This window comes from Nycticebus coucang, chromosome 12 (assembly GCF_027406575.1).
Source record: "Nycticebus coucang isolate mNycCou1 chromosome 12, mNycCou1.pri, whole genome shotgun sequence".
Classification (NCBI taxonomy): Eukaryota; Metazoa; Chordata; class Mammalia; order Primates; family Lorisidae; genus Nycticebus; species Nycticebus coucang.
This window is the reverse complement of record NC_069791.1, coordinates 14,147,423-14,170,529: the sequence shown is the minus strand read 5'-3', so window position 1 is coordinate 14,170,529 and position 23,107 is coordinate 14,147,423. Positions and strand designations below refer to the sequence as shown.

Genomic DNA, 23,107 nt, shown 5'->3' with positions numbered 1-23,107 from the left:
ACACAGACCTTTCCGGAGAAAAAGACACACAAGCCTTCCCCAACATGGAAGGACGGATCACCACATTGTCAGGAGGACAGATAGAAGACATGCCACCCTTGGCCTGGTCCAGGTCTCAAGGCTGCCTGATGAGGCTGGAAGGTTGGGACTGGGTGGTGCCTCTTTCTCACACTCTCCACTCCTCTCTCATCCACCCTGCCATTTCCTTGGCCACTGCCTCAGAGGGTGGGGGCTGGGAGTGACATCACCAAAAGGGTGGGAGGTGGGAGGAGCCCCTGCCCAGGATCCCAGAGGGCAGACGTCAGAAGAAGACGACAGCTGGTCCTTCTTGCCCCCGCAGCCTGGCCTAGGCTGGAGGGTCAGCAGACAGGGTGCTGGCTATCCAGCCAGGCTGGCCACTGTCCAGAGCCCCCTGCCTGACGTCAGTCCCTCTCATTGTTGTTGCTGGGACTTGAGTCACTCCCTGTGACGCCACTGGGGTCAGCTCTGGAGCAGCTGGGGTGGCCTACAGGGTCATTGTTGGGGCTCAGCTCTCCCCTGGCCACATGTAAGGATGAAGTGGGGCCATCTGAGGCCACACTCACCAGGAATGCCTGCTGACTCCTCCAAGGTCTTGGGTTGGCCTTCAAGGTCCCTCCACAGGCCTTTGCTGCAGGCGTGATGCACAATGCCTCAGCCAGTCGCCTGCCAGCCTGGCTGGCCATGGCTCTGGGCCTTGGCTGAGAAGTCTGATCCCTCTGTCCTTGCTTCTCTAGCCTTAGAACCTTCAGTCTTTATCAAATCTTCTCTTCCCAGCTTTTTGCTTCCCTCCTCTCCAGGAAGCCTTCCCAGATACTTCCCTGTAGCCAACTTCTGCCTGGAATCACCTCCCCTCCCTGCTAGCTCCTCAAGTTGCTGTCCTGACCTCTCTGCAGCCTCCCTGGTTTCTTCTGATGCCCAGTCACTTCTCAGCTTGCTGAGACCAGGGCTTGGGACTCCTCTTCACTCTGAATGTGTCACTTTCTATTTTGGGCCACCAGCCATCTCTCTGGAATGACAGCAGCAGCCTCCGTCCTGGCTCCTACAGACCCTGCTGCCATTTCTGTCAGACCATGTGTTGGGTTTTCTTGCTTGGGTGTATGTCCTGGTGCATCTCTCTGACCTCCCAGAGGGCTAGAATTGTGACTTATCCCCCTTGGTATTACAAGGTGTTACCTGGGCCTGGCATGTTGACTGTTACAAATGTGTGGCATGAATGAATAAATGAAGTTACATCTCGATCATGGGGTAGGGGCACAGGATTGGGAAAATTTACTCCACATAGTCCCACTTTTTTGGCCAAGACACTCCCCTCACCATGGGACTACTCAGATGGGGGTAGGACCCAAAGTCTAAGCTGCAACGTGAATTGGCCTGTAAGAAGTCAGGGAAGTATGAGGAGGCAGGGATTGGCCAGCACGTTAGATAAAAGAGGTGAGAGGTCTCAGCCTCACCCTCAGGCAGGAAAGGCCCCATGGAGAGGGTGGGTTTGGAGTAGGGCCTAGAGCAGGTAAGAGGACTGTGGGAACAGGAGTTGTGTGGCCTTGGCAAGTGTGATAGGCTTCTCGAGAGAACCAGAGCAGTACACACAGACACACATGTGGAGAGAGAGAGAAATTTATTGTAAGGCATTGACTCACATGATTATGTAGGCTGATGAGTCCCCAGATATGAAGTTAGCAAGCTAGAGACCCAGGATAGCTGGGTGCAGTTTTAGTATGAATGCTGCCAGCAGGCTTGAGACCCTAGAAAAGCAGATATCTGAAGGCAGTTTGAGTCTGAAGGCAGGAAAAAAACTGATGTCTCAGCTCTAAGGCAGTCAGGCAGGAGGAGTACCAATCTTTTTGTTCTATCAGGCCTTCAACAGATCGGATGAAGCCCGTTCACACTGGGAAGAACAATCTTTACTACTTTACTCAGTCTACTAATTCAAATTTTAATCTCATCAGAAACACTCACAGACAGACAATAATATTTGATCAAGTATTTGGGCACCCTGTGTCCCAGTTGAGTTGACACAATTGTCATAGCAAGTCACTTCATAGCATGAGCCTCAGTTATAGTATTTGTAAATAGTGTGTGTGTAGGTATCTACCTTGAAAAATAGTTGGAAAAACTGGCATAATGGTGCCTGTGAAGTACTGGTATGGTATCTGGTAAGGCTCAATGACAATGATGATGATGAAGGTGGATGAGTGGCAGCAAAGGGTCCTGAGATGCAGTGTGTTGGGGGTAGAGAGAGGTCAGTCACTCTCATTCAAGGGCAGGCTCTGGTTCCTCCCTTATCCAGGGGTAGTTCCAGCCTGCCTGGACCACCCCCTCCTTTGACTCCTTATAGACCCTTTTCCCTCAATATTTTCTCCTGAGCACCTCCTTGTTTTGTGCAGGCTCCAGAGGAGGTTGCTGGTCTGTAGGGCAGGTTTTCCTTTTTCCCCAGGCCCTGGGGGTATTTGAAGAGAGGCACCTACAACTAAGACAGAGATAAGGGCTGAATAAGGGCAGAACTATGGGGAAGAAGGAGAGAGTATAAGGAACAGATGAAGAGGAGGAAGTCTAGCCAGAGGAGGGGATCATGCAGCTGGGTTTGGAAGAATTGGGTGGGAGGGTGAGCCTAAAGTGTGCAGCCAGCTGGTACTGGCACTCAAGAGCCAATTGTACTCCTGATGATCAAGATGTAATCATTCATTCATTCTAGACTCTGCCTCCAGTGATATCCTGTAGCTTGAAATCAGCCAAGGTAGGGAGGGTGATTGGTGGGATTACACCTGTGGTGCATCTTACAAGGGTACAAGTGAAACTTAGTAAATGTAGAATATAAATGTCTTAACACAATAACTAAGAAAATGCCAGGAAGGCTATGTTAACCAGTGTGATGAAATGTGTCAAATGGTCTATAAAACTAGGGTATGGTGCCCCATGATCGCATTAATGTACACAGCTATGATTTAATAATAAAAAAAAAGGAAAAGAAAAAAATGAAAAAAAAAAAAACCCACAAAGAGCACAAATTGTTTCACAAAGAACTGACAATGAAAAAAAAAAAAAAAAAGAACTCAGCCAAGGTAGAAAATTGGCAAATCAAGGCATTTCTCTCCAGAGAGCAGCAAGTGTTAGACGACCCGCACTGCGCTAGTGGGTGGGGTGTGCTAGAGAGCGGTAGCGCAGGGAAAAGGTGGGCTGAAGAAGCCAGAAAGGGAGCTTCTGTATTTATTGGTCAAGAGTCTTGGATTTGAATCCCAGGTTCTGCTATTTCCTAAGTGACTTTGGCAAGTTACTGAAACCCTCCTAGTGTCAATTTCTTATCTATCTCATAGGATTGATTGGAATTTAGTTTAAATTTTTACATGTATATGGCACTTAGAATTATGCCCTTTCCTCTCCACTCAATAAATTATCGTTTTGGAAGATAACGTGTGTGGAGGGAAATGAGCATTTTAACCCCTAAGTAATTAAACTCAGGAGTGTCTCCTGTTGGAGGTGGGTGCACGTCAGGCTCTACCCGCATTAGCAGAGCAACTGACAAACTCCTGTCTACTCTGAGCTTACAATCTACATGGAGAACAAAACACGACTCTGGGAAGTTATATAGAACTAAAAATGCACTCATATTCATATTACACTTTGCCGGTCTCAATGGTGTTTCCTGTGATTATCTCTGGAGGAGTGAAATCAGAAAGAATGAGAGATGTCAAGGGTCACATAGAGAAGCTATGGCAGAATTACAAGCCTCATGAAGATAACACTTAGAGATTCTTTTTTTTTTATTAAATCATAACTGTATACATTGATATGATCATGGGGCATCATACACTCACACTTAGAGATTCTTATTAAGCCCCTTCTCCAGCTTTTACATGGGTCGAAGGCCAGGGATCCAGTCTACTATGCACACTGGACAAGCTCACATTTAGCCATCCACTCAGCGTCCTGCAGTACAACGGCGTGGGATCATATCCAGGAACTCTATCCAAATGGCCTGCCTGTCCTTCATCTTCTGGGGATCGGTGCCCTTTCCAAGCCCCTCAGCCTGGAGCGGAGAGCACTTCTGGGTCCCAGGAGTTGGCTCCCGGCCTAGGGAGGCGGCGCAGGATCTGTGGGCCCCTCCTTCCCTCCCGACTCTATGGCGGAAGTGCGTCGTCCCCGCCGAAACACGACAGCATTCTCGGTGGTGGGAGCGAATGGACTCGTCCAAACGAGGGGAATACTTCCCGCCATCAAATCTTAAAATCCGAAAGATAAACAAGAAAAAACTATCGCCCAAATTATATGTCAATATGTGACTGCACTAGTGAGCTGATGTGAGCATACACACGATCCACGCCGGGGGATTCGTGTCGGGGCTCGGCCGAGCTGGGCACGCCCCCCGCAGAAGGCTGTGGGAAGGGGAAGCCCAGTCGGCCGGGGCGGCGGGAGGACTTCCGGTCTGGGCGCCGCCTCCTGCCGGAGTGGTCCGGCGTCTGCGGTGAGAGCAGTGGCGTGCTGGGAGGGTCTCGAGCTGGGGTCAGTCTAGCCGTCCGTCCTCTGCTGTGCAAGTGCGGGCGCTCCCGGGGCTCTGGAAGTGAGGGCGCGCCTGGAACGCCCCAGTCCGGCCAGGCTTGGCACGGGGCGCCGCCCCCGAGACCTCCGAGGAGTCAGCTCCTCTGTGGTTCCCGAGACCCTGGAGGTTTGCCCGTAGTGGCGGTGGGAGAAAGGGGACTCGGGCGGGAGGTCCTTTCTGCGTCCCACTCGAGGCTCCTGATGCTTTTGTTTTTGCTTTTAGTTCGTCTCTCGCGGCTCAGTGCCCTCACGGAGGTTGGAGTGTACTTGCAGAGGTCGTTATCTGCGGAGGTCGAATCTGCTCGTGGGGAGGAGGAGGGGCGTGCCCGTGTTCCAGCTTTTGCGCGTAAGCTGGGAATAGGGGTGCATTAGGTTCCAGCTCGGCTCTGAGAAGGCGTCTGTTAACCTCTGCCACTTGTCGGGGGGACCAGAGGAACGACACTTTCCAGCCCCTACTCTGGGTAGTTACCTGTTCACCGTAGGAGGGTGTGTGTGTGTGTGTGTGTGTGTATGTGTGTATGTGTGTGTGTACACAACAAGCTTTATCACAGACCAGGTGTGGCTGCCGTGCAGGACAGATTTCCTGGAGGAGGGATCCTACAATTATAGCACTGAGTATGAGGGAAAAACCTGGGCTTCGCCCAAAAGGGAGGAAATGTATGTATGGCCTGAAGGAAAGATTGTGGGGAGACACAAGAGGGAGAAGATGGGGAAGAAAAAGCTCAGAGTCTTTAGGAGTTTAAAGGAGTTTAACTAGAAGGCAGAAATGAGCAAGAGAGAGCCCTTCTCATCCTTGATCCAAGAGTGTAGGAGAAATAATTCAGCAACCCTTGGAAGGACCCGGAATTCTTTTCAAGGGTTAGGATGAATTGAGCATTGACTTTGTTCTAGGTACTAGGAATTGAGTTTATAGTGATGAACAGAATGTAGTCCCTTCCCTCAAAGAACTGTCTGCCTGGTCACAGAGACAGAAGTAAAACCTGATAGTACAGGTAGACCTGAGCTGCTTGTCAGGTGAGAGGCAGAGCCAGCCTGATTTCTGAGCAGTGGCAGCCTGCTGCTCTATGTCTCGTGCTGAGCAGGAGGGTTCAAAAGGGGTAGAGACTAACTGAAATATAATTAAAGGAGGACCTTGAGGAGGTAAGATGTAATGTGAAGCAGGCATGGGAACCTTTACTTTGTGGTAGTGAGGAGTGACAAGCTGCGTCTAAAAGCTCTCCCATGGAAAAAGTGTGAAATTTTTGTTTGTTTGTTTTGTTTTTTGACAACAGAGTCTCACTCTGTCATCCTTGGTAGAGTGCTGTGGTGTCATTGTAGCTCACAGCAACTTCAAACTCTTGGGCTCAAGCGATCCTCTTAGCCTCCCAGGTAGTGGGGACTACAGGTACCTGCCACCATGCCCAGCTAATTTTCTCTTTTTAATAGAGACGGTGTCTCTCTCTTGCTCAGGCTGGTCTCTAACTCTTGAGCTGAAGGGATCCTCCTGTCTTGGCTTCCCAGAGTGCTAGGATTACAGGCATGAGCCACCATTACTAGTGTGAAACTTAGTCCGTATGGCTTGATCTCAGAACTAAAACCAGGGGTTTGAAGTGCTAAGAGGCTGATTGCTTCAGTTGAAGGAATAACTGAACAAAACTGTTCCCACATGAAATGGTCTCCAGTGAGAGTTAGGGAAGGTTTGCCAGCTGAGGACCCTCTGCTAGGAAACTAGACTGTTCCTTCTCTTCTGGGTTCCTATTTCGTTACTCACTGAGTTCTGGTTCTCAGGTCTATTCTCTCTTTTTCCTCTTCCTCCAGCACTGCTGTAGTGCAGCCTGGCATCATCTCTTGACCATAACAGTGTAATAATGAATTATAGCAGCTAATGCTTAGTGAATGTTTACTACTTGCCAGATACCGCTTCAAGAGTTTTATAGGTGCTAACTCATTCAGTCCTTGAGGAAATCCTTCCAACGTAGCAATCATTATCTTTTCTTACATGTGAGGAAACTGAGGCACATTAGGTGTTAGGCAGCTTACCCAGGAGTACACAGGGAGAAAGTGGCAGGACTGGGGCTCTGATCCAGGCTGTCTGGCTTTCATTTCCTTGTTCTTAACCATTATTCTATTATGTTTTACATGTGTCATCTTAATTAATCCTCACAACCCTCTCAATATACAAATGAGAAAACTGAGGTTCAGAGAGGTTGAGTGATTTGCTTAAGGTCACAAAGCAAGCTGTAGGAGAGCTGGAATGTTGAACGTGAAAACCCCCACACTGGGCACTTCACTCCCCCATACCTGATTATGGTGCTTCTGTAACAGTTACAGACATTAAGAGTAGTGCCCATGACTGGTTTCCCTGCCTGGCCTTTCTGCCTTAAATCCACAAGTTTTACCATGGAGTCTGGATGGCCCTGGAAGTACATGAGAATGTGTGTGTATGTGTGTGTGCCAGTTAGGTTAAAGCCCAGGCTTCCTAGCTACTTTGTGCCACTGTGGTCATGTTCACTTGTCTGTTTCTCTTTTATCTCATCGTTTTCTCAAGGGCAGGGGCCATCCTTGCCTTTTTTTATTTTTATTTATTTTTTGTTTATTTTTATTTTTATTTATTTTGAGACAGAGTCTCAAGCTGTCATACTGGGTAGAGTGCCATGGTATCGTCATAGCTCCCAACCACCTCCAGCTTTTGGGCTCAAGCGATCCTCTTGCCTCAGTTTTTCTATTTTTAGTAGAGACGGGGTCTCACTTTTGCTCAGGCTGGTCTTGAACTCCTGAGTTCCCGCAATCCACCCATCTCGGCCTCCCAGAGTGTTAGGACTATAGGCGTGAGCCACTGTGCTTGGCCTATCCTTGCCTTTGGCCAGTGCCTGATAGGTGTGGCATAGCAGATGCTGCAGTGAATGTCATAAATGGATTCCAGGCGTGTGGCTGGTTGTTTGGATCGGTAACTTTGATGCTGAGAGTTTGTGCTTCTCCGATGTATGTGTTGCCAAAATGTAGAGAGGAAGGGCCAGTAGAGGCAGGAGCTGAGCTGCCCCTAGAAGGAAGCAAACAGGTAACATGCATTGTCCAGAAGGTCCAGCATTTTGACCTGGGCTCCTCTTGCAGGGTGGCCCCTGGGTGGGGTGAAGCTCCCCAGTCTTTATTATCGTCCCCCGCCCCAGTGTGGGCCGCTGGCTGCAGGATGAACTGTCGCTCGGAGGTGCTGGAGGTGTCGGTGGAGGGGCGGCAGGTAGAGGAGGCCATGCTGGCTGTGCTGCACACGGTGCTCCTGCACCGGAGCACAGGCAAGTTCCACTACAAGAAGGAGGGCACCTACTCTATCGGCACTGTGGGCACCCAGGACGTGGACTGTGACTTCATCGACTTCACCTACGTGCGTGTCTCTTCTGAGGAACTAGACCGTGCCCTGCGCAAAGTTGTAGGGGAATTCAAGGTAGGGGTGTGGCACAGCAGATGGCGGGTGGGCCTCCGATGCCCCTCCATTCTGGCTCACTCTCCCTGAGAGTGTGGATCAGGTTCTTGGATGCTCCAAGGAGCCAACATGTTGAGAGCTCCTCTTGAGGAGGTGGGCTTGTATGTCTGTGTGGGGACTGTGGGGTCACTTATCGAACTATCTGGGGAAGAAGGAGCGCAGAAAACCCAGGCAGCATTGGCGGTCAGGTGTCCTTGGGAGGTCACTGCTCCTTGGTCTTGAACACAGCTCTGGCTCCACAGCCCACTCTCTGACACCTCTCAGCCTCTGCTTCCACTTTTTTTTCCTCACCACTTGGCCTTTCCTCCATGAAATTCCCTCGGAGGGAGGATTGCTTGGCTCAGGCAGCCTCATCCCAGATGGGATGTCCCTTTAGGCAATGTGGCATGTGTGTGGGCTTGGAAGAACGTGACGGGAACACCTCAGTCTGCTGATGATGGTCACTTAAGGTAGTGGGAATGGCAGTGTGGTTTTAATATCATCTTCATTCAGAGTCACAGCGTTTTAATGCATGGGCATTCTTAAATTTTAAAGTAACAAAAGGAGTTTCTTTTTTGCAGTTTTTGGCCAGGTCTGGGTTTGAACCCGCCACCTTCGGCATATGGGGCTGGCGCCCTACTCCTTTGAGCCACAGGCGACGCCCGGGAGTTTCTTTTTTTAAGGCACCTGCTCAGGTCAGGGAAGGAGGGCTGTGTGTCTGACTTTGACCCTACACATGTTTGCAGAGCTCCTATTGTACTGGGGGCGGTGTGCTCATTGCAAGGAGGCCTAGTGTCAGGCAGAGCCCTTTCCTAGGCCACAGCACTCAGAAAGCTACCCTCCACCATTCCTCCAAGCCCAGAAAGGGCAAGTCCCTAAGAGGTGTTTCCTAGTCACCCTTCAGGAAAAGCAGTGGCATTCAGCTTTATTTCCTCCAGGTGTCTATGGGAGGGAGGTAGGTTAGAGTGGTTAAGAGCGTGGACTCGAGGGCGGCGCCTGTGGCTCAGTCTTTAAGGCACCGGCCCTATGTACTGAGGGTGGCGGGTTCAAACCCGGCCCCGGCCAAACTGCAACAAGAAATAGCTGGCTGTTGTGGTGGGCGCCTGCAGTCCCAGCTTACTTGGGAGGTGGAGGAAAGAGAATCGCCTAAGCCCAGGAGTTGGAGGTTGCTGTGAGCTGTGTGATGCCATGGCACTCTACCGAGGGCAATAAAGTGAGACTCTGTCTCCACTAAAAAAAAAAAGAGCGTGGACTCGAGCTGGGCTCCACCACCTAGCAAATGTGTGACCTTAGGCAAGTGACTTCACTCAATCTGGGCTTCAGTTTCCCTAGAGGTAAAATTGATTCCAATTTTACCTTGTAGGGTGTGTGTACTTCAAGGACTAAATAAGTTACATGTGCCCAGTGTTTGGAACACAGCCTGGCACACAGTAAGCACTACGGAAGTTTTGGTTATTTGAGGTCATGTGACCTTGATTTGTCCACAAAGGAGAGCCTGTTTCCTGATGGACAGGATTTGAGAGAGCATCCTTGCCCTCGGGTTGGCACTAACTCAGTAACTCAGATGGAGAGGTGTTTCCGGGTCCTAGCTGCCCCGAGGAGTACGGCCCATGGGGTGAGAAGGGCAGAATCGCTGGACTAGATGGTCCTATTTGCTTCTCAGAGGAGAAGAGGGAGCAGCAGCCAGGTCTGGTCTGTTCTTTGACCACCCTGTTCTGTTTGCATTCCCTCTTTCTAAGCAGGGGTCATTGGGCTTTACAGTCTCTTCCTCTTGTTCTTTTAAAAGATACTTTGAATTTGGGTTGCCATAAAGTGAACGAAGTAGGACTGTGTTTAATTGGCAGTGGGGAAGGCAACTAGGGTTTGCCCAGAAGTAGGAGATATTGGCAAGGGGCTGATTTTGGAGAACATGTTGAAGGATGTGGGGGCAGGGTGTGTCGTGGAATGAGAAGGCCTTTGGTGTAAAGGTGAAAAGCAAGGACTTTGAAATCAGACAATCTGGATTTAAACCCTGGTGCAGCTGGCATGGGCTTGTTGAGAGAGCTGGTGGGATTGTGTGTAATATTCCTGGCACAGAATAAGTGCCCACAGGTGAGTAGTTATTCCTGTGGTATCAGTTTTTAACAAAGCTGGAGGAGTTGGGCTTGAGGACAGATTTTGTTGGTTTGCATGAACTGCTTCATTTCAGGGTGGCTGTGTAACTTCTCACAAGCCCTTTACTCTCTCTGGCTGTCATTGCCTGTCTTCCCTAGAAGACTAACAGAGCTGAGCGAGCATAATCACCAGGTATAGGAAGCAGGCCCTCATGGGGCGTGAACTCTTCGGAGGAATCGGCTTGCTCATCTCCTCCTTGTTCTCCAGGATGCACTGCGCAACTCTGGTGGTGATGGGCTAGGCCAGATGTCCTTGGAGTTCTACCAGAAGAAGAAGTCTCGCTGGCCCTTTTCAGACGAGTGCATCCCGTGGGAAGTGTGGACAGTGAAGGTGCACGTGGTAGCCCTGGCCACGGAGCAGGAGCGGCAGATCTGCCGGGAGAAGGTGGGTGAGAAACTCTGTGAGAAGATCATCAACATTGTGGAGGTGATGAACCGACATGAGTACCTGCCCAAGATGCCCACGCAGTCAGAGGTGGACAACGTGTTTGACACGGGCTTACGGGACGTACAGCCCTACCTCTACAAGATCTCCTTTCAAATCACTGATGCCCTGGGCACCTCCGTCACCACCACCATGCGCAGGCTCATCAAAGATACTCTTGCCCTCTAGGCCTCTCTGGAGCATGGGAGCTCTTTGATGGCCCCAGACCTTGGCTTCTGGGGATTGTACTGTTAGGCCCTTGGGGCTCTGGAGTTAGTTCTTGGTGAGACTTGGAAGGGACAGCCCCTGGCTTCCTTGTTTTGTGGTTGCCAGCCTGGTCATCCCTTTAACCTTTACTGACATTCGTGTTGTGCCTACACTGTCTCTCCACACCCCTAGTGGGGTTCCCCTTCCTTCTCCACTGTACAGAAGAGCCACCAGTAGGATGGTGAATAAAGTTGAGAGTATGAGTTTGCGTTGAGCCATCTCTCTTGGCTTGTGTTCTGCCCTGAAGTGTTCACATGTGCTGGAAATCCCCATGAACATACAGGTGTGTGTTATGGGTATTGTTTGAAGGTGAGGGACTGGGTGGATGGGATTTAAGATCAAAGCTGGTAGATTTTGCTCTTTGTTGGACATACACATAAGCAGGTGTTACCCATACAGGTATGACCAGGGGCAGTCCATGAATGAGAGACAGGGAAATTGAGGGCCTGTTGCTTTTGGATGTGACATAGTTATTTCTCTTCCCTTCCTAAGGAAGCCGTGACATCCCTGGCCTTTATATTATCAGGATGTGCTTCATGATGACACCGAAGAATACCTTCTCTGTCTTCATAGAACGTGCTCAGGTCCCCACATGCACCACAAAGGTCATCTGATGTGGGATGTCTGTCTGGGGAGAGATTGGCTAGCTCAAGACTGGCATCTGGTGACATCTGGTTTGGCTGGTCTTCACTGGTTGTTAGGACATTGCTTTGGTAGCTCATACTCCTTTTTATACAGGCATACACAAATGTTAGTTGTGTGCTATGTTTTCGATGTTTTTTCCCCCATATTTTATAGTGTTTTTGGCTATATCTGGGGAAGTTTAATGAGACTAAATGGTGTGTAGGGAGGGGTGCTAAGGGAGAAATGGGGTGGGGGCAGGGTCTTGCCCAGGGTCCTGGAGCAGGGTGGGTAGCTAGAATGGCTAGGAAGTGTTTGCATGGTTTTTCCATTCCAAGTCACCCATGACTGGTTTTGTGATGTCTCACGCAATCTCTGGGGCATCAGAGAGCTGGAGGACTTGGGGTGGGGGGAAGGCCCCTTCTGAGCAGGTCCTTGATAACATGTGACTGCCCCACCTGGGGGAGTTTTCTGTTTTCCTCCCAGCTGGCCATCAGCTAATCTCATACCTTCTAAGGGTTAGGTATGGTACAGGTGTTGGTTGCCAGTGACTTTATTTCTAAAAAGAAGACTCAAGGTTTGCTAAAGAATTTTTTTGGCTACCTGGGCAAGAGGGTCTTGCTTCTATGTCATCTTTTCCAGACTTTATTTTTCTTCAGACTCTGCCCTGCTCTCCTACCCTGGCTTGGCCATAGGACACCCAGTTGGCAGCCAGCTGGCCTTGGTGGACAGGACAGTAACACCCCCAGCCCAGTCCCTTTGGCATTGTGATTTCCCTGAGGTGGGATTTACTAAGGGTCAGGATGGGAGCCTGGTAGAAAGCTCAGCTCAAATCTGAGCTCCCTGGCTTTGCGCTTGTAGCTCAGCAGCTAGGGTGCCAGCCACATACTGGCGGGTTCGAATCCAGCCTGGGCCTGCCAAACGACGACAACTACAACCAAAAAATAGTCCGGTGTTATGGTGGGTCCCTGGAGTCCCAGCTTCTTGGGAGGCTGAGGCAAGAGAATCGCTTAAGCCCAAGAGTTGGAGGTTGCTGTGAGCTGTGATGCCACTGCACTTTACCGAGGGTGACATAGTGAGACTGTCTCAAAAAAAAAAAAAAAAGTCTGAGCTCTCCCATTGGTCTGTAAGTATGACGTTCCTCAGCCTGTGGGACCTTGGAATCTCCATACAGTGCCCTGCCCTCTCCTTGCTATGGGTTCTGAAGGAGGCACTGGCCTGGTTGTCAAGCCCCAGAAGGCTTCCAAAGGGCCATGGAAGAGGAAGGTTATGAGTCGGATCCCTCAGGCTGCCATTTGCCTCTGGTCCCAGCACCATCTAGGCCACCTAGTGGTATAGGACACAAATCTAAGAATGAGGGTGACCCTGTTTGTTTTGTGTTCAGCTCAGAGCCAGCACCCACTGACTGACTAGGTGCTACCGCTCAGCCTTATTGGCCAAGTGAGAGGGAGAGTCTTGGAGACACAGCTCCTGGGTTTGTCTGGCTAAATTCTCATGGGTGAGTTTGTGGGCCTTGGGCACAAGAAATATGAAGGCCCAGGAATCCGGTACTGTTGAGAAGGGGCCATAGTCCACCCTGGAGGAGCCCTTTCTGTCTTGGAAAGGCCTGAGCATTCGCGGCGCAAGGGGTGGTAGCCTAGGGCGCCTGGGATCCGCCCCTTGCTTCCTTCCCCACACAACCTCCGCCCGCCTGCCAGCCCGGGCTCCCGCACATCTGGCGGACCCACGCACATCTGGGCAGTCGGCGCTTCAGCATGAACAGCTCTCAGGCGGGTTCCGCGGCTGGGGCCGCCTGGCTTAGCTCCTGCTGCAACCAGTCGGCGGCGCCGCCGCAGCCCCCTGAGGAGCTGCGCGCGGTGCAGGCGGTGGTGCTGGGCGTGCTGTCGCTGCTGGTGCTCTGCGGAGTCCTGTTTCTGGGCGGCGGCCTCCTCCTCCGCGCCCAGGGCCTGACAGCGCTGCTGGCCCGGGAGCAGCGCGCGTCCCTCGAGGCTGAGCCCGGCGACGACTCCGACTCCTAGGCGCCGGGCTGCGCTCTGGGGTCGTGGTCTCCAGGCGGCCTCGAGTTCCTCATTGTCCCCCAGAGCGTGCTCACTTACCCTGATGCGCGCCCCGCACAGGTGAGAGCTTGGAGTGCAGCAGGAGTGACTGGGGGCGCGCACAGGGTCGGGTCGACGGCGCTAACCTCTTTACTGAGGGGGCTTCCCTGGGCCCAGCTGGGGCAACTGTCTTTGCAGAGCCACCTGTCCAGCGACTCTAGTTCCCAGCTCTGTAACTCCACAGAAGTGAGGCTGCAGCTACCCCAGGTGTGCGGGATCAGAGGAAGGAGGCCAGCTCTCACAGCTTCCCGGATGTCTTTCCTGCAGGGCCCAGCCCCTCGCATCTTAAGGGTGCTCCTTATGGCCTTTTTCTAGGAACTGATGGTCATTGTAACTGTGGGAGAGGGATGGCGAATCAAAAAGGAGAGAGTCTGCAGGCCGGTGGGAGGGCCATGGTGTACTTGGGAGCCCTTCTGCCCACACCTGCTCTCTGAACTTTGGGTGTCTGCTCAGTGGTGCCCACACTACGCATTCCTCAGGAGGCTGGGGAGACATGTGGCCATAAGTATGCAGATGACCCTAGCCTTTGGCTTCCGCTTCCTCTCTTTCCTCTTTTCTCTGGAAGGGGGCTTGAGAAAGATCCTCATTGTTGCCTCCCTCTTGGGGCAGGTTTGGGAGTGCATTGCCCTTGAGAGTAAAGACAGGGATCTGCCTGGCCCCAGGGAATGGAGAGGTTTGCCCCTGCTTGGGTTGAGGGGACAGATGTGGCTTAGAGCGAGGAGCTGCGTGTATGGGGAGGGATGTGGACTGCAAGGTTCCTGACAGCTGGGGCCTCAGGAGCTTGTTGCCCTGGGAGTGGAGCTGAGGATTCCCAGCTGTGGGGTGCTGTCTGGGTCTCCTGCTTCTGTCTCTCCAAGGACAGGAACCATCTGGAGGGAAGGGCCTGGGTGGCCCCAAGGGCAAGGTAACTCCAGGCCAAGGCCACCTGGGCAGAGCCACAGGGCTGGGTTGGGGAGGTGGGGAGAAGTCTCCACTGTTCCTCTATTCAGCTTTATACCTAGGAGCTCTTGGGGGCTTCTGGGGGTGGGGGTGGCTGTTATTGAGAGTGACTCTGATCACTCTTGACTGTCCCACTCTGGAGCCCAGGGTGTGTGCAGGGTACCCGTTTCCTTGGGAGAGGGGGTCAGGCAGGGTGTGTGTGAGGAGGGGCTGGGGAGGGGCAGGTGCCCAGAAACAGCTGTGAAGCTGACTACGACCTGTGATCCCTGCTGAGTGGTCCGGGATTTGGCGCTAATCCTGGGCGGCTGTGCCACGCAGGCCTTGCTGAGCTTCGGACTTCTCACCTCAGGGGCACTGCCCCAACCCCCTTTGGAGAGCTGTCCAGGGGAACGCGTGGGTGTGTGGTTACTGCTCCTGGCACAGGGCAGTGAGCGGGGACCAGGGGCATTCCCCCTCTTACTTTGCTGTGTTCTGGGGGTTGAAGGAGACCCCCCCAGGTTTTCCCAGCCCTCTCACCGGATACTTTCTGCACCTGTGCTCTCTTCTTCCTCAAATGGTATAGGTTCTCTGTATCACTGTGAACCCCTCATTTCACAAATGTGGGAGCTCAGAGAACTTTTTAGAAGAGCTCTGAAGCTCAGAGAAAAGTAAGCAATACGTTCAAGTGAGTGGCTGGATGGGCCCCGGGGCTCCTGATTCCAAGTCTGCTGTCTTGCTCCATCCACCCTCCCTTCCCCTGCCTTCCCATCACTCTTGAGATGCTGTTGCCAAATACGGCCTCTCTTTGCACATTTGGCATGCAGGTTACAGTTCAAGGCAGGGATTTGAACCCCATGCCTTATGCTGCTGTTCCCTCTTGCCCCTACTTCCCCAGCAATCTTCTTGTGCTGGGAATAGTCTTCCTGATGCCGGGCAGTAGTTGTCTGGCCAGCTGGGCTCAGCTTTCCTGGCCTCGCCCAGAGTGGGGAGGGGTGCAGAGGGTCAGCTGGAATAAGCATCTGTGGAAAAAATGCAAGCAGAGCCGAGGGATCAGACATGAAGGGGGGATGATGACCTTTGGTTTGAACTTTGAGCTCCAAGTTCTGGTGGTATTAGGGGTGTAGAGTAGTTTGGTGGAGGGAGGGGCTGTGTCCCCAGCATCACTGAGTCTGCTCACACCCGGGGCAGGGCTGGGGGCAGGGGATAGAGGGATAGGCAAAGTCTTTCTTCGTCCAACTTCCTGCCTTTGCTGTCTCTTCTGCCGTGTGCCTGGAGAGCAGCATGTGGGGTGTTCTGAGGCCCTCAGTGTTCCTTGGGGAAGACACTGAGATGTTTGCTTTGGAACTCTGACCCTGGTCAAGGCTGTCAGACTGAGTAGGAAGGAAAGAATTTGGAAAATTGGAAAAGTGGGTGATACTGTCACTTCACCTCTCAGGCTCAGCTGGGAGTGAGAGGTGGGGGTGGGTGGGTGCAGATATGGATACTTGAAGTTAATATCACCAGCATATTTAATAACAAGCCACAGAAAGTGATGGTGCATTGCTGGATTGCTGGGGAAGCCAGGCAGCGGAACTCCCCATGCGCTCTGTTAGCCCACACTGTCCCTGGGGGTGCTGGGGCTGCTGATGGGTTGAAGTCTTGCCTTAACCTTGTAGCCCCTGGATTTTACCCTGAGCTGGAAAAGGCTGTTGGGGGCTTATGCAATCTGTTCTTGGCCTCTACATAGTGCAACTCCCTCTCTAGCAAAGATGGGTTGCTCTCTCTTACAGATTTCTGAGCCTTGCATCGTCTGCCTGCCAGAGAGCTCTCTCTCCAGCTGTTGCACCAGGGAACCCCTGCCACCTTCAGCCCCCTTCTTGGTGCAGATGACAGACTGAGAGACACCTGGATTGTGTGAGACCTCACCCTGGATCCTGGCACCCAGCTCTTGCCTCTGAACTGCTCCATGAAACCCTGGAGTACCCCTGTTGGGTGGGGAGGGGGACACTTGGAAGGTCCACATTGCCAGCAGGAATGAGCCCATGTGGTGACTGCTGTGTGTCCTGGGCACCATGCAGCCTGGATGCTTGGGCAGGGGTGTAGGGAGAGATGCTGGCTGTGTCCTCTGCCTGCTGTGCCTCCTGTCTGGTGTGGGGCACAAGGGTCTGACAAGCCAGTAACCTGATGAGGCTCTGTGGGTCAGTGTCACCCATTTGGAGGCCTAGGGGGCCCCAGCAATCCAGCAATGCACCATCACTTTCTGTGGCTTGTTATTAAATATGCTGGTGATATTAACTTCAAGTATCCAGTCTGTGTTTCCAGCCTTTGACCCTTGGAATTAGTGGTTTGTTCCTCCACTCCCTTCTGGTTTGACCTGCTTCTAGCAGACACTGAAAGAGCACCCCTAGCTATTCCCTGGTGTCTCTCTTTGGTGGTGGCCATTCCTTTTCCATCCACAGGTGGGAATCTTCCCCAGCCAGAGTAGATCCAAAAGTGGCTGTCATGCTGGCGCTCGGCTGCCCCCCTGTGGCTGATGTGGGCAAGTGCCAGGCACGCGATATGGGGGGGTCTTTCAGGGTGCCACCCTGGCCTTCAGAGGAACATGTACACTGAATCCTACCTTTGGGAAGAACCTTCCTAAACCTCAGTTTTTCCATCCTTAAAATGGAGATAATAATGTTGGTTCGTCATTGATAAAATAGGGAATGTTGTCCATTGATAAAAGGCTTTCTGCACTATAATTGTATTATAATTATAATAATTAGCATGTGACATATTTTTCCTGAATTGACTGCTTAGTTCCAGGAATATCCTGGGAAGTGGGGATGAGGAGGTAAATGAGACCGAGCCCCTGCCCTCGAAGAGCTCACAGTCTAGTGAAGAGTGAAACTGGAGTTAAGCTAGATGACTTGGGCTCGGGTCGAAAGAGCCAAGGGCAGAGAGTGAGAAGTCCTCTGGGGAGGTGGTATAACCAATTCACCTGGTGAGGAGGGAGCAAGAATGTTCCAGCAGAGGTTTGGAATGGCCGGGAGCAGGGAGCTTTGGAAGTAGGGTGGCAGGCAGGGCCAGCCTGGGCAGGAGATGAAGCTTACCCTGGGGGTAGCATTGGTGTCGGGGGGGTTTCAAGCAGGGAGTGACATGGTCAGATCTGGGTCTTAGAGAACTGGGAGTAAGTGTGGGTGGGAACAGACCGGAAGTAAAGAGGCAGCAAGGTGGCTGTTGTCAAAACCCAGCGATAATGATGGCCACTTGAACCAGGGGCACGGAAAGGGGCCAGAGCAGGGATACAGGCTTTGGTCACTTGCTGGATGTGTGGGAGAAGGGATAGGGAGTGTGGAGAGTGATGTCCTGCTTTCTGTCCTGAGTAACTGGTAATAATGCCACCCACTGACAGGATGTGTTATCAGGACTTCTTTGATCTGAACTGCAGAAAACCCCAACTATATTTGGTTTAGACAGAAGGAAATTTATTGGCCCATGTAACTGACAAGCCTACGGGTCGCTCTGGCTGCAGGCCTGGCATGATGAGAGCAGGCCTCAGTTCCTCCTCCTCCCTTGGCTTTGTTCTGCTGGTCACTATGTCAGCTTCTGGCCAAGACCAAGGGTTCTGGGATCACACTGGATGCATTTGAACTCTGCCATTATAGCTATTAGCTCTGTGACCCGAGCAAGTTCCTTCCCTTCTATGGGGCCCAGTTCCCTCAGCTTTAGAGTGGGGGAGAAAAGGACATAGCTTGTGCTATTCTTTGTCAGGATGAGCTGAGATTCATACATGTGGGGTGCTCAGCACAGCTGCTGGCACAGAGCAAACGCACTATTGGTGTTGTCGGTTCTCAAACTCCACATGAGGTGGGACATTGGCTTGAGGGTTTCTCGGGTTCAAATCTATTGGCAAAGAGAGTGGTGACTGCCTCAGGTCACGTGGGCCAAAACAAACTTCAACATCCTCTTTGCTTTCCGTGTGACTCTGTGCTATCCTTGAAGTAGTATTATCCTGACTGTGGAATATTCTACGTCTTGCTCACATGCTCTACTTGGGTTGAGGGTGGAGGTGGGGGGCTACCCAAAGCACAGGGCCCAAAGCAGGAGCTGTTTAGTCCTGGGTGGCCAGAGGCCAAGCTGTGGCTGTTGTAGATGGGGCCCCAGGCAGAGGCATGTCCGGGAGCCCAGTTCTGGTGCGCTAAGTGTGAGGGGAGTTGTCAAGGGGACAGTTCGTGTAGAGGCTGGGGCTCTGCAGGGATGGTGTTCTGAGCCACGATGTTGCAAGAGACATAACAGTGAAGCCATGGGACTAGAAGGTAGGAACCTGAGGGTGCAGCCCGGGTAGACCTCCACCACCTAAGGCAGGGAAGCCGAGGAGTGTCTCTGTAGGGAGTCAGGGAAGAGGGATTTTGAAAACTGAGAATCCATGTCCCTGGCAGCTCCAGGGTGCAGGAAGCTGAGCTTCCCCCACTCCCCCTCAACCCCAGAAAGACGAAGCCCCCTTGCAGAAGGTGGTAACAGGTCCCTCTGGGCCTGTGGGCCTGAGGGAGGAAGAAGGGTTTGTTTCCCTAGTGCACCCTTCGTACAGTGCGAGTGCTTGACTGTGCACACATCTCACCCAGGCACAGGACAATAAAAAGTAAAACAAACAGGCAAAAGGAATTTCATCCTGCTCCACGCCTGGCAGGGTTCCCTTCCGGGCCGCAGCCCGTGAGGCTTCTGTGAGCAATGCCAGGAGGCCCAGCCTTTAGCCACCAAAATTGCTTTATTGACATGGTGCCATGGTGCCCCATCTTCCAGTCCCAGCTCAGAACCTCTGACCCTGAGAGCCCCAGGGCCACACCTTCCTTGCTTTTAGCTCCCTCACTCAGGCAATTTCTTTTTCTTTTTTTTTTTTTTGAGACAGAGCCTCAAGCTGTCACCCTGGGTAGAGTGCTGTGGCATCACAGCTCACAGCAACCTTCAACTCCTGGGCTCAAGCGATTCTCTTGCCTCAGCCTCCCAAGTAGCTGGGTCTACAGGCGCCAGGCCCGGGCTGGATTCGAACTTGCCAGCTCTGGTGTCTGTGGCTGGTGCCTCAGCTGCTTGACCTGCAGGCATCAAGCCACTCAGACAGTTTCACTATGGTCCTTCCTCTCCCTCGCTGTCCCAAGACCCTTCCCACTTGGCTTCCTTCCTCTTCCATTTAGGTTGCGGGCCCATAGCCGCAGTTGCTTTCCTGCCCTTCCTCCGACTCCTTCCCCAGAGCCACCCCGGTATAGCTCAGCCCTGGATGACAGCACCTCTCTGTTCTCTGAGCTCATACCTGGGCTGCTAATGGCACCAGAAGTGGTCACCAGGCTCCGGTGGACCCTTACCACTCCCTGCCCAGCACTCCAGCCAGCTTTCTCTCCTCCTGCTGTGCTACTGCAAGCCTTCTCCACTCTCTCAAACCCGGAACCTCCGCCTCCCCACCTCTATGCAGGTGCCCTGGCCATCTCCTCCTCACAGCAGAGAGAGGCTGGAGGGGAAGCCTGCGCCACACCCAGAGCCCCTGCCACTCTCATTGGTGCTCAGCTCAGCTTCTTCAACTGCTCCTCTGCTGCCTCTCTCATTGAAGCATGCTCAGGTTTCTGCCTCCCTAAAATAGCCCTCTTTTGCACCCACAGCCTCCTCCAGTTACTATCCTATGCTCGCTTGTCCTTATAGCCAAACTGTTCAGAAGAGTTACCCACGCTTGCTGTCTCTACTGCCTTGACTCCTAGTTATGCCTCAGTCCTCTCCAGCCTGGTGTCCACCTGCTCCAGCCCCTGGGGCAGTGGCACCAAAGACTGCCCTTCTGCTGGCCACGTCCACTGTCAGTGACCCCTCTTCCTCATAACTCTCTCCTATCCCACTTCTGTACAGCTTCTGAATGAGCTTGGTGATGTGGGCAGGAAAGGCTGAGACCGTGGGCTCCAGGACCATGCTATCTGGGGCCCAGCCCTCGGTCTGCCCATGGCTGTGTACTCTAAATCCTCTCCCTCATTAGGAAAATGGGGTCATGATAACACCCAGTGGGTGACATTCAGATGATGTGCATTTTAGCGTCTGTGCCCTTGGGCAGCCTTGGTCTGCTTCTTGCCTGTCTCCTGTCTTTCCTTGAGAGTCCTATGTCAGCATCTCCTCTCTCTTCTCCCAAAACTTGTATACCAAGTCCTCAGGGGTTCTGTCCTAGACCTTCACCTGGTGCTTCCCTCTTCTCCTAGAGTGGAAATTGCCACCTTGATGTCCATGGCTCTGAAATCAGCTGCCCCAACCTAACCTAGCTCCTGAGGGCTACGTTAATTTGTTTATCCATTTGACAAAGATTTATTGAGCAGCTACCCTGGGCAGCCGCTGTTCCAGGCACTGGAGAACATGTTGTGCATGAGGCAGAGAGGTCCCTGCCCCAAGAGCCTATAGCCATTCTGTTGGGAAGGCATGTGTGAAGGACCTATAAAGAAACGCTGTGGCGGCTGGGCATGGTGGCTCATGCCTGTAATCCTAGCATTCTGGGAGGCTGAGGCAGGAGGATCTCTTAAGCTCAGGAGCTTGAGACCAACCTAAGCAAGATTGAGACCCTGTCTCTACTAAAAATAGAAAAATTAACGGGGCATTGTAGTGGGTACCTGTAATCCTAGCCTTTCGGGAGGCTGAGGCAGGAGGATCACTAGAGCCCAGGAGTTTGAGGTTGCTGTGAGCTAGGCTGACACCACTGTGCTTTAGCCTGGGCCACAGAGTGTGCTGCTCCGACACAGGCTTCCGCACCCAAGATAGCCAGGTCCTGGGTCCAGCTCTAGTGCTGATGCCAGAGTTCAAGGGGGCGAGGTTGAGCAGAGTGGAAGGTGGCTGGAGTAGCACTGAAGCACGGTGTGTTATTGGGGTGGGGGGTGTCAATTATCCTTCCACAGCCTTTTCTTTGTCTCAGAAAAGTCCCCAAACACTGGGTGATTGCAGACAGTGATCATGCCATGAAGAAATAAAACAGGATACCGGGGCTGAAGACTTGTGAGTGACTTTTGTAACGCCAGGGAAAGCTTCTCCAAGGAGGTGACATTTGATCCTCTGAGGAGGATCCAGCCAGGGAGGAGCTGGGCCACGGTGTTCCTGCTAAGGGACAAGAAGGTCCCATGGTGGGAATGAGCCTGGTGTGTGTGAGGGACCACCCAGAGGCTAGTGTGGCGGGGCCCGCTGCGTAGGAGGAGAGTCCATGGGCTGTGGTCAGGGCACAGGTGGCAGAGCACGCCCACGGCTGGTGTGGCTTTGGCTCCAGCCACATCTTCTTTTGCACATCCTTACTCTCGGTGAGTGGTGCCACCTCCTCCCCAGCCTGGATTCCCCTCCATGCCAGCCCATCACCAAATGTGGTCCATTCTGTCCTTAGAAGGATTTGTTCTGCCTCTCCGGCCACCACCCTCACCTCTCACCCGGTCCCCATGTCTGCTGTTGCTTCTCAGCCCATCCATTCTCCATGCTGTTGTCAGAGTCATCTTTACAGAGGGAATATCCTGTCAAGCCACTTCCTTTGACACTGCCCCACACAGCTTCCCATTGCTCACAGGATGGAGCCCGAGGTGTGTGATGTTCCCCAAGCTGTTGCCCTCTTGGGTCTTGTTCTTTGACGTCTCTCACTACCTTGATGTCCCTTGTGTGCTGTTTCTGCCCCTCTGCCCATTGCCTGCCCGCCCTCTGTCCTGCGCTGGATCTGAGACACCGAGCCTTTTCTGGTGCCCTTCAGACTGACTGGCCCCGTGGGGCCTTCCCACGGCACCCAGGGGAATGGGTGCATGTGTGTGCGTGCGTCCCTGCAGTGTCCGTCCTCTGACGCTGTGCGAGCTCTCTCTGCTCATGCATGGCACTGGACACTTTGCAGGTGCTTGGGAAATATGTGTTGAAGAATGAAGAGTCAATTTCTTCACAGGGCCCTGGGAGGGGAGGATGGAGAGGCATTTCTCTGGCCTGCCCCTGTCCCTGCCTCTGGAAGCTGGCTCACCTGCCGCTATCGTCAGCCCTCTTCCAGTAAGATGAGACCCAGCCCATCAGTTCTCTTCACAGCCCCTGTCCTAAGTCGTCTGGCCTCAACTTCCCTTTACTCAGGGTCCTATCCTGTTCCTATTCTCCAGCTGGCTCTTTGTCTGCCTTTTGGCCCAGGGGTGAATGTGCTGCTCCGACACAGGCTTCCGCACCCAAGATAGCCAGGTCCTGGGTCCAGCTCCAGTGCTAATGCCAGAGTTCAAGGGGGCGAGGTTGAGCCAAGTGGAAGGTGGCTGGAGTAGCACTGAAGCACGGTGTGTTATTGGGGTGGGGGGTGTCAACTATCCTTCCCCAGAGGACCCAGGAGCAGGAGAGAGTGGGAGACTGTCAGCAAGGCCTGTGGAGGTGCGTTGGGCTTCATTCATTCACTCCCTCATTCATTCAGTCCACCACTGATTAGAAAGCCCTTCTCAGCGGCCAGGTGCCGCTCTGCACTGAGAACACAGCAGGGAGCAAGGTGCACAAACCCCTGCCCCTGGGCTGCTTGCTTCTTGTGAAGTGAGACAGATGATAAACCGCATACATAGCTTAAAAAGAGTGTATCAGATGGCATATTAGTGTCTTAAGGCTGCCGTGACAAATACCACACACACCGGGTGGTTTAAACCAAGAGAAGTCCAGGGGTTGGCAGGGCCATGCACCC

General features: G+C 52.7%; 2 protein-coding genes across 5 annotated transcripts; both read left to right on the top strand.

Moving 5' to 3' along the window:
- The first annotated feature begins 4,429 nt into the window (after window positions 1–4,429).
- On the top strand, window positions 4,430–11,037 carry ATG101 (autophagy related 101). Of its 3 annotated transcripts, none has more exons than XM_053557954.1 (4): window positions 4,430–4,480; window positions 4,778–4,900; window positions 7,645–7,972; window positions 10,352–11,037. In XM_053557954.1, exons 3-4 carry the CDS (start codon window positions 7,721–7,723, stop codon window positions 10,754–10,756), a joined length of 657 nt encoding a protein of 218 aa, XP_053413929.1. In that variant the 5' UTR covers window positions 4,430–4,480; window positions 4,778–4,900; window positions 7,645–7,720; the 3' UTR covers window positions 10,757–11,037. The 3 variants fall into 3 exon arrangements, with proteins under 3 accessions (XP_053413929.1, XP_053413927.1, XP_053413928.1); XM_053557952.1 differs by lacking the exon at window positions 4,430–4,480 and adding an exon at window positions 4,487–4,681; XM_053557953.1 differs by lacking the exon at window positions 4,430–4,480 and adding an exon at window positions 4,557–4,576.
- Window positions 11,038–11,725: 688 nt separating this feature from the next.
- Window positions 11,726–17,299, top strand: SMIM41 (small integral membrane protein 41). 2 transcript variants are annotated; one of them, XM_053557960.1, is made up of 3 exons: window positions 11,726–13,572; window positions 13,669–13,758; window positions 16,239–16,260. In XM_053557960.1, the coding sequence occupies exon 1, from the start codon at window positions 13,210–13,212 to the stop codon at window positions 13,471–13,473; it is 264 nt and encodes an 87-aa protein (XP_053413935.1). In that variant the 5' UTR covers window positions 11,726–13,209; the 3' UTR covers window positions 13,474–13,572; window positions 13,669–13,758; window positions 16,239–16,260. The 2 variants fall into 2 exon arrangements, 1 of the variants encoding a protein (XP_053413935.1); XR_008373484.1 differs by lacking the exons at window positions 11,726–13,572; window positions 13,669–13,758 and adding an exon at window positions 13,781–14,224 and having other exon boundaries at window positions 16,239–17,299.
- The last annotated feature ends 5,808 nt before the right edge of the window (window positions 17,300–23,107 follow it).